Source organism: Ylistrum balloti, unplaced genomic scaffold (genome assembly GCF_031769215.1).
Source record: "Ylistrum balloti isolate Yb309-2 unplaced genomic scaffold, AGI_CSIRO_Ybal_v1 Utg371224, whole genome shotgun sequence".
NCBI classification, from domain to species: Eukaryota; Metazoa; Mollusca; class Bivalvia; order Pectinida; family Pectinidae; genus Ylistrum; species Ylistrum balloti.
This window is the reverse complement of record NW_026782663.1, coordinates 441,206-452,091: the sequence shown is the minus strand read 5'-3', so window position 1 is coordinate 452,091 and position 10,886 is coordinate 441,206. Positions and strand designations below refer to the sequence as shown.

General features: G+C 35.1%; 1 protein-coding gene across 1 annotated transcript; it reads right to left on the bottom strand.

The window, feature by feature from the left end:
- Positions 1 to 2,213: 2,213 nt before the first annotated feature.
- Positions 2,214 to 10,358, bottom strand: LOC132561547 (carbohydrate sulfotransferase 11-like). The gene is made up of 3 exons (XM_060226247.1): positions 9,575 to 10,358; positions 3,984 to 4,012; positions 2,214 to 2,405 (listed from the first exon to the last, which is right to left on the bottom strand). Exons 1-3 carry the CDS (start codon positions 10,236 to 10,238, stop codon positions 2,214 to 2,216), a joined length of 885 nt encoding a protein of 294 aa, XP_060082230.1. The 5' UTR covers positions 10,239 to 10,358.
- Between the last annotated feature and the right edge of the window lie 528 nt (positions 10,359 to 10,886).

Below are 10,886 nucleotides of genomic sequence, written 5' to 3'. Positions count from 1 at the left end.
TAACATTTAGGTTTGAAGGATAGCAACATGAGATACATCGTTTGATAACGTAAATACAGTTAAATACACCTGGATGGAAGGGGAATGTCCCTCTATAACGTCACACTGTAAATCTTAATATTCTTGGTAACATTTCTTTTCATAAAGGTGAGTTTTGTGTTGATCATCGCTTACTAGAAAACTCGTTACCCTATTCGCATAATCTCAGATGTCACCGTTTGGCTAACATACATCTAAATACAGCTTGTTAAGACGTTCAGAGTGACCATTTATTAAATTGATAAGAGATCCATATTGATACCGTTGTATCTTTTTCTTAATAACTCAACCATGTACTGAATATGAGATATAAGTTGATTCAAATATAAATTTTGAAATGTGTTTTCTATCTCATTCTTGTCATTTGAATACACTAGCGCCACCCTGGTTCAACAATACACCGATAATGGACGAAAAGGTTCGTCTAGGTAGTATTTAGTTGAAACAATTTTTTATTCAATTGTTCAGCGATATGAAACTGATGCGGTTTACTAGCACAGGAAACAGTATATATGGTATGAATAAATTGAATTAAACATATTTTATTGTAAATTATTTACCAAAGGATCGGGCACAAGTTATTTCAACTTATAGTTGCCCTTTCCTCAATACATTACAAAACAAAAACATCACAATATCAAGTCATCAATAATTTACATAAATATTGGCTAGTATATATGGTAAGACCGCATAGCAAATGTTAAATGGGTCGTGAAAGTGTTGAAAGTGTTGTAGGCCTATGAGGATACAATATCACGGTCGTTGCTAGATTTATAGATGGCATGAAAAGTAGCCTAAACAAAATTCATAGCTCGTCATCGTAAATGGAGCGATCATCCCGCGACATCTCCCCTAGTAAAAAGAAATTATCTCTATCGTCCGCCATTGCTGCGGAAGCCGGATTGCGGGGTAGTTTTTAATCCCTTTCGTCAAAACCGTACTATACATTTCAATGTTATGAAATGAAACAAAAACTATAAATTTCAATGTAATGAAATGAAAAAGAAACTATTCCAATTTAATGGTTTAGATAGAAGTTGAACTCAGAAAATATACTTTAAATGTAATTTAAAAATAGCTTAATATTATAAAAATAGGAAATTTGTAAAAACTTAAAAAAAAAAAAAAAACATATACCACGGACCTAGATATAATTTGTTTACAAGTCTGTGCATATACATACATATACACTTACCAAATTATGCTGTTTACACCAGAGCTTCGTCCAACCGAATCGAGTTAGTCCCATGTTCTAAAGGTATCCACCTGACATGCGTGTCGTCGCATGTTTAGAAAATACATAGACAGTGACTGCCTGTCTTGAAAAAAACGAGATCGTTGAATTATGCAATACGATCGTTTGTGTTCTAAGTCACATTCGGTTAAAATTTTTCTGGTGAACCTCCTTACGTAGCCCTGAAATGTACATGTTTGTTACTTGTCAATCAATGTTTGTTAAAATCACATATTCAAAACAGACGACGTACTAGGTAATATCAAGTTGAATAGCCCTTTTAGATTTGGTGACATCGTTAAAGTTCATATCCTTAAGCCTTACGGCTCATAAGGGTACATTAAGTACATGTTTATTTACGGTGTTTCTAATACCTACTACTTACACGCTTCTTGACACGCATTCGTCTAGCGTAATGGCAACGACAATTGTTAACATAGCATTACCTGTTCTAAAATTACAATAAGATTTGCCAAGGTTGAAGGGACATCAGTTAAGTAATTGTCTCAGTAATTCCTTTCGGGGACGTGAAAACTTCCAAATTTGATATTGTTTGTTGCTTATTGAGAATTCACTGTGAGCTTTAAGGCTCATAATTACAACAATAACAATGCAATCTAATCAAAATAAGTACATATAAACATGTATGGTGTGAAGTTACAGTACAATGTAAAAATATCATTCCAAGGCTGGCGGACTTATATGAGAAATAAGCGAAACATATGCAATATTGCAGAATAGTAGATAATATAAGTCTTCACAATATGTTTCCTCTCTGTACATTCTAAATTTTAACAGGAGGTTGCCGGCAATAGATACTAATAATAAGACATTGACTTGGATCAAATCAATGATACTATGAGTGAGATGAACGTAAAGCTAAAGCATAATTCCCTTCTATTAGTAGCTGATAGTAGTTGCACAAGTTTAAAAGAAAAGTTCAGCTTTTGGGTCGGAGAAATGGCTGTAGTAGCGGCTCCTCTGCGTTGGGTTTCAAGGAGAGGCAAAGAGCGTCTTCCTCCTCTTCTCCACTATTTGACCAGCCAGGTCGCTTGCGGGTGCTCGCCCTCCGTGATTTCTCGAAAGAGGTCACCAAACACCTGGTATGGGTAAAAACGTTCCAGCAGGAAAACTTAAAAGTCAAGAGGAATACCAGGAATTCATCTTGGACAGTGCCAAATATATCGGCAGTGCTGCTCATTTGTTCATATCAAATGTTTACCCATCATAACTTATTAATACACACCATACCAGTGTATCAACAAAGTAATATAAGTTTATAATATTTGGCCAAAAGGTTCCCTTTAAAGTGCCCACATAGTGTGTGAAAAAATAGCTTGACCCATAAAAATATTTTAAGGTCACTGGGGTTAAATTTGGTAAAATAATTAACAACTTCTAATTGACCAAAGGCTATCATATTTGGCCAGTTAAAGTTTCACAATGGCTTATATACAAATATGTAGAACCTTCCAATGACTTATTAAAGGAATATATTTGGCTGGAAATTTTCTTGGCATAATTTGGAATAAATCATAAAGACCTTTTACAGTGATGCCACACTGTTCCAAAAATAGATTAGGCCAAGCTCCCTGGAGGTCTGAGAGGCTTGAGCTAAGTAATGTGAAAAACTACATGTTAGTGCAATTACTTATGTTCTATTCACAGCATTAAAATACAGAAAACATGATCAGAAAGAGAATTGCAAGAGCTTCATTTTGATTTAAAATTCTTCATAATTATAGCATAAATAAATTAGAAATTCTAAGTTGATCCCATTTGTTATGCAGTGTTTATAGGCCTTCAGTAAACTGTTATCAGTATATCTCCAGTAACCGGGGCCTAACTGACCATGGCGACATCACTAATGATATGCATGAAACGTTTTATTATTTGTTTTGAGTTAGGATTATGGTTTATAATTACATATACCTAAATTTTTCCTGTCTTTATATTTAATTGTTGCTATATATTGTTGACTTGTTCAAGTCTCAAATATGTTGAATCTGTGTTTGTAAACAGTGATCTAAAGAACAAGTAAGCTTCTGCTGTCCTGGGTCATCCATCCAGCTATAACTAAGAGTTTTTCTGCTATATTGTTTGACCATCTTCTTTCCTTGATTTAAAAGAAAGCTATCAATTATATTTAACTGGAAACATCATAAGAAAGTCTCAATTCAATATTGCACAGATGAGGGGGCTGACTACTATGGGACAGAACCCATATGGAGTAATTTGTTATATTGCTTTAAGCAATATATGCACAGATATAGTACTGTTTGTCATAAAGATCCAGGTGAGCGATACAGGCCCTCTGGGCCTCTTGTTTACATGAATTGTATATAGTCATATATGTGCTAGTATCCTACAATAATGGTTAATTATTCATATTTTGTGTATATTATTCTACATATAAGTTAGTATTCATATGCTAAACTGATATAAACGTTTTAAATGCTTATTTGTGTACTTTAACGCATGTATGTAGGCGTTACGCACTAGTGTTTTTATGACTACGGTAGCTATCCGTTAACCATGATAGGTGGTATCATTGTCGTTAGTATTCTTTAAATTGACTTATATGCTTGTATATATGGTAATTTGTCTTCGTGATCTATATTTATTAAACACATGCACATGCTTTATTCTAACGTCCATTTATTGTTGTAATAGTTCACTAGATATTTGTAAGGGAAGTCAATATATCTACATTGGTCATATTTGTGGTATTGAGGTTGTGTGAGAAAGTGTTAATATGCATGTTTATTTTTATAGAAATCCATAGATGGGTTGGTAGGGGATGAGCTGGCTGTGGGTGAGACAACTGGTACCGGACAGATCGGGCCAGTTCCTCAGGTGATGATGCCGAGCATTGTGTACGTCGACTTAAATTGTGTGATTGTGTTGTGTTGGACACCAACCCAGGAATACGATCATTTAGTATTGAATGTGTGATTGTGTGTTAGGGTGTGTGTCTATTTCTATGGGGATTTATTTAAGATATAAATGTGTTTATGTAGTAAATAAATGTAAATACTGTATCACAAATTGCTCTGTGTTCTCTCAGCTGCCGTCCGGTCGTCCAACGTTACAAATTTTGGATGATGTTTGTCACTCAAGTCGGGTAGACTGCACAAAAACTGACACTCAGTGATCCACGCATGGGTATCACCACATCTATCCACCATCGGTAGAAGAATAAAGCGCTGATGTGCTTGGATGTATATCCTCCGGCTCACAAGAACAACAGGAATGTCAGTATTTATTATTGTTATCATTATTCAAACTACATAATGTATTATGAATTTATAGTCTTCAGTATTCCTACGTACTATTACCTCATACAGGTGGCATCCAATATATATATCTTTCTTTCTATTGACTTTTTTCTTTTCCTTTTTTGGTCTGATATACGACCGAGCTGTTTCACATCGTCGGGTTTTTCTCACATCAATGCTTTTTTCTGAAAGCAACCGGCGACAAAACTACGCCAGTTATTCAAGATGTTAAAAGGCCTATATCACTAAAGTCACGGTTAATTTCTCATCACTTTCTTCTAAACGCATTTTACAAGAAATGTTTCAACTCTGTACACTACTATACCCATCTCTAATCTTAAAGAACGGCGGTATCAATGTATGGTTGTAAACTATACTAAGCGCATTTCGTCCAAACCAAAGAAGAAATACACGAAGAGCGAAATCATAAAGAGATCGAGTTTCTGGATGACAACATCTACATCGAATTTGGTGGTATGATCTCCCAACAGGCTATTGGCATACCTGTAGGAACTGCCTGTGCCCCTGTGCTGTCTGACCTGTTTTTGTTTTCATATGAGGCTGAATTTATATTAATTAAAGACGCCGTGTCATTAAATAACGAGAGATTTATTTACCACGCCCTTCGTATACTTTTTGTATATAAACATTAGAATTGAAGGTTCTTCTACATCAGCCACTCGATATTGTCCCACAACGAAACCACCGTGGACGGCTTTCACACTTTCAAATAATATTTTTATATTTCTGCTGAGTTGTGACATCTGAAAATAAATATTAAATAAAACTAGCAATGTTGACACTTCTTCCCTACATCAGAACTTATACAATGTGTATAAAATAACTTTTCATTCAATGCTCCTGAGATAAATTGTTTTTACACACAATATGAATGTTTTTTTTTTAAAATTCAAATTTCGGTTGCCATGGCAACTTTAAAATCCGAAAAGAAATAATTTTGTCGTAAAATTCTAACAAATCAGATTTTTCAGTTTCCTATTTTATATTCTGGTGGTTGACTAAACTGTAAATTCTTTTATACAAAGCTTTTCTTATGTAATGAAATTTATGCAGACCAAAATGCAATTTGCTAATTTCAACAGCATCAAATATTCTAAAAACGAGGTAGTAACCATTGCAACAAGCAGAAATCAGTAAATTTCCTGCATATACATAATCTTAGATTCCTTATAATTCGGGTGTATATTTTTTATACACTTCCATCGTCGAAAACACTGGTTGCTATGGTAACGTTATTATTCGTAAAACATGATTTTTTGTCAAAAGATTAGGAAAGCTTGTATTCCCATGTTTTCAAATGTATTGGGGTTGCTCACATGGAAGTTGACTGGAAAAGGGTGAAAATTCATGCTGAAGCAAAATGATAGATTTTCCTAAGTGTCATAAAAAAATCCTGGGAGGATAACCTGACCTCGTTCAACCCGCAGGGCAGGAATAGGTTGCCTACGGGTAGGTTACTCTGTTTGGTAGGGTTGGGGGTTGGCCAGGGGGTACACGTACACGCTTAAAAGTTTAAAATTATCTCATAGCACTCATTAGACCAAAACGTTACTTCATAACAAGTATATTTATTAACAACTTAGTAAATTCCTACTAACACCTCCAAGTTCTCCCTATACTGACATCACAATCACAAAATATGATTATCGGATAACGTCGAAAAGTGAGCAGCTACATGGAGAAAGGAACAGTGTGGATCACAAAAAGTATAGACATTGATAAAGCGAACAGTACATAGAGTGGCAGACGGTAATGGAATGATGATTTACAGCTCCAACACTTGTCTAACATCTAGCCCACAGTCAATTGGATTGCTATAGGTTAGCAATATGGATTTTTTGTTGTTAAGTAATTTTGACGGACCAAAATACTATCAATATATCGGAGTTTACCTAGAGTAAGACCCCCTTCCTCTTCCTCTCTGTCCTTAACCAGTCCTCTGCTGTGATGTGCTTAGTGTAAGTTTATCTAGTGTATGACCCCCTTCCTCTTCCTCTCTGTCCTTAACCAGTCCTCTGCTGTGATGTGCTAAGCATTAGTTTATTAAGTTTACCCCCTCCCTTCCTCTTCCTCTCTGTCCTTAACCAGTCCTCTGCTGTGATGTGCTTAGTATAAGTTTATCTAGTGTAAGACCCCCTTCCTCTTCCTCTCTGTCCTTAACCAGTCCTCTGCTGTGATGTGCTAAGCATTAGTTTATTAAGTGTACCCCCTTCCTTCCTCTTCCTCTCTGTCCTCAACCAGTCCTCTGCTGTGATGTGCTAAGCATTAGTTTATTAAGTGTACCCCCCTTCCTTCCTCTTCCTCTCTGTCCTAAACCAGTCCTCTGCTGTGATGTACTTAGTGTTTGGCTAGGTCTACTTTTAGGCCAGGGGTTTTCTTTTCTAAATTATAGTTTTAGAACAGGTCAAGTAGCATAGAAACGGTACCGACCTATTTAGGACCTCAGTTTTCTTGTCAACAAATATTCGTCTTATTTTCGGGTGTGACTCCATCAATTGATTTTTTATCTCAAGAATCTCATCGTCATTCTATATAGTCTATCAGCTTGAAACGGATACGTTTATGCCTGTCATCGGTCCGTCCTTCGTGGCCTGATGCATGTTGGTTAGACACATGTGTGCGTTCTTAAAATTGCAAAAATAACCCGAAACTAACACAAAATAATACAACATACCCCAACAACTTGACCTAACAACTATCTGCTTTAAATGATAACGAAAAATATCGCCTACTCTAGGTCCCTAACAGTCCACCAGTCCCGCATCCGGCCTTTGTAAGCGGTGCAGGTATGGCGGCCAGCCCACACGATTGGACTCTATTAAAAATCTACCTCTAACCTATCAAAAACCGCTGGCGCAGCGCTAGGTTCTAAACCTACATACAACTAACTCAACAAAAGCAAATGAAAACCTAAAGTAACATGTTGGGTTGCACACGTCTGCTCACGAATTATTGAAAAAGCGAGCATGTGCTGTTGCACGAGCAAAAGACGCCAGTGTCCTCCCGTGTCCGGATATCGTCGCACCGAAGAACGTCAATCTTCTGGCGACGAGTCATCCTATAAAATGTATATATATCACACTATACTCTCCAGACTTGCTCCCGGCTGTTAACAAAGAAGTGATAAGTGAATGTTGCCCACATTGGAGACTTCTGTGTGCTCAGTTCAATGGCTAAAAAGAGAGTGCTACAGTCCAGATTCGCCCCAAACTGTCACAGGAGCTCCATGAGATATCGCGAAAGCCACCTTACAATTTGTCAATACTCACAACCGAGGGAGATCATTTTCTCCGGTTTTCACTACACTACATCAACTTTATGACGTTCTGCGCAATGAATACGACAACTACGAGGATGACTGCTTTATTATGTAAAGGTAGGTAATGATACAATGAGATAACAAACAATACAAAATTATCACTAATGACACCAAATTTACCAGCAGTGTTCTTCTGTACAAAGGCATATGATTATTGAGTTCATAAAATAGTTTCCTCAATAGTTAAACCCTCTGAGACTCATTCTCACAATACCAGGCAAAGCAATAATTTAACACTTATTCCATGCAGATAAAATCTTATTCGGATTCATTTTTCAATTAAAATAGAAATAAAGTTTACATAAGGAATTCGGAGACAATCTGTCAGTAACTGAAATTCTTAATTAGTTATCACATATATTTTAACTGGGAAAACCAAAAAGGTAAAATATTCCAAAAAGTCGTAATTCTCAGCACTGTTCTTGTGATAATCAACATTACCTTATGTTTTGTAATTTATATTCTGTACAGCGCCATTAATTCAATTAACCGTTTTTATCAAATATGGTTTGTGTCTTGTAGGACCTTTACTGTTAGACAGGGATTAGCTCATTGATAATGAAAATTGAAAAATATGTGTAGTTGTGGAAAACTTTGAGTGAAAAGTTATAATAACGAAACATTGTTGTTCTTTTTTTTCTTTTTAATCTTCACAAATTGTAGACAAAAGCTGTTTACATGTATTCTTTGCATAATCCTAGTGTGCTCGACCAACAATCGCAATGTTTGAAGAATTTCACGGGAAAAGGAATTTATATGGGATTTCAGCTTGTTTACCAATCCCCAATAAACATTGTTTATCAAACAACAGCTGTATAAAACAGAAAGAAGAAAACCCTCTTGTAATAAAAAAAATAAAATGGAATTAGATAAAGTATTGATAAACTAAAACGCAGCTAATGCATATATAGTATTTCCTTATGTTTTACAACACATTGGAACACATTGGAGAGAAGACGTATTTACTAAAATCTAATCACACACAGTATGATAGTACATCCACTACAAATATTGTACATAACGAAAAGTAATCGAACATATACTGTGATAATGATTCATATTATAGCAATGGACATAGATAAATACAACAACATACAATATACTGTTAAATATTACTGTCAAAAACAGTATAGTGCATCACAAGTTACAATCAATTGTAATGTAATGTGATATAATGTCCTACTCTATCATTACTGATTAATATATAATGTGTATGAGATTGTTAAAAGCATATCTTAATATGTATTATCATTCCTTGATATCCTTGATAAAATGATACTTTCTAGTTCACACACAAAAGAACTGCAAATAAACAAAGGACATTAAACTCTTTATCTAGGTAGAAAATGAAACAGTCCCATTGTCGAATGCATGGCAAGTTTCATCAAAACACGCTTATATCTGTACAAGTTATTGTGTTCGCAATGTTCAATAGAAGTAAAACTGCAATGAGTCTTAACTCTGTAAAAAACGCCTGAATTTGTCACATGACCTATGTGTGGTCAAGTGACATAAACGAGGGAAAAAACTGATTTTGAAAATTTATAGTAGTCTAAAATACTATTTCTATTAATATCTTTTCTGTTGTCATTATCATTATATCTAATGATAGAGTAATATCTGATAGGAATATCGCTTCACTGCCAATGTCATTTTAAACGTTTGGTGATATTTTAAAAGTATCTGATACTGAGTAACCAAATGCTTCAAAATCTAACCTATATATATTCCATAATTTTGCTATATACTCAGCAGGGATCTGTGAATAATACTTGTTGAATGTTTTGATTGTTTCCACAGATTGGTATTTTTCAGATCTTTTCGGAAATTTTATTTCAGGGGGTGCTCCAAAGTCCCTCAAAATAAATTCAGCATCTCTCGCTATAGTCTCGTATTTCCCAACAAAGTCATATTTAACAAAACAGGGACGACAGAGTGTCGTGTATCTATTCCAGTGAGGGTCGTAATATCTCGTTTTACCATCAGTGATATACTGAACAAATTCAAAAAATGTGACGTCATCTGATTCCTTTGTCGCATTTGATCTGTACTGTTTTATAATCTTTTTAGCTATTGGTTCATAATAATTTACTTTATTTGCAAATTTATTTCTGAATGCAGAAAGAAGTCTTTCAAATGGGTTACGTACAACTATGTATTTTTTATATTTCTGAAGAATGCTATGCCGCTTTTCAATTGAATATTCACCGAGATATGTCATTTTTGATCTATATCTTGTATGGACATTGCCAAAATTTAATAAACTGGCGTTGACCTTTCCAGTCAGCGTGATAAAAAGAGTTTTCCATTGCGAACAAGAGATTTTAGGAATATAGCAGAACACCATTTTGTATTTCTCGTTAACAATCAAATGCTTTAAATAATTTAATTCCGTTCGCTTATCGCTCTGCTGTCTACATGCTTGACGAAGAGTCTGCAGTCTCTTTATGTTGTCACTTTCCGCTGGTGAAGTGATGTTATTTTCTTTCTGAAATACATACACATTTGACTGTAATTGATGTGATAAAGACTGTTTAGATTATGTTATGTGTCGTTAATTGTATCTCTCCTCGTGATAACTCTAACAATTTATTGTTCAGGTATTGAATTTTAAACCGTTGAAGATATCTTAATGAAAGTTATTGTACACCTTTATTACTTAAGCCGTTAGGTCACAGTGAAGTTGCTCTCAACTTCAAAGGTCAAATAAGCGTAAATGATTCTATAAAATCAATTTAAACTGTTAATGATGTCTTTATTAAAGTTGTTGTACATTTTTATCATCTAAAGCCGATGTGCAGTGCACTGTCCTTAGGTCAATGTGACCTTGACCTCAAAGTCAAAGGCCAGAATATTAATTCAAGACGTGATCCAGCTTGGAACCTTGTCGAACTCCAGATTTAGTATTATTAGTTTTTCTTTTAAGAATTTTAGTAGCAATGTCCTGTATCCATCAAGTGAACGCTAATGAGTCAGCAGCATGACCATGTCGACA

Coding starts and splice junctions, on each gene's coding strand:
- LOC132561547 (XM_060226247.1), bottom strand. CDS start 10,238: ATGGTGTTCTGCTATATTCCTAAAATCTCTTGTTCGCAATGGAAAACT. Junction 4,013..9,574: donor ATTTGGTTACTCAGTATCAG/ATACTTTTAAAA, acceptor ACACTTTCTCAC/ACAACCTCAATACCACAAAT. Junction 2,406..3,983: donor ATACCACAAATATGACCAAT/GTAGATATATTG, acceptor TTGACTTTTAAG/TTTTCCTGCTGGAACGTTTT.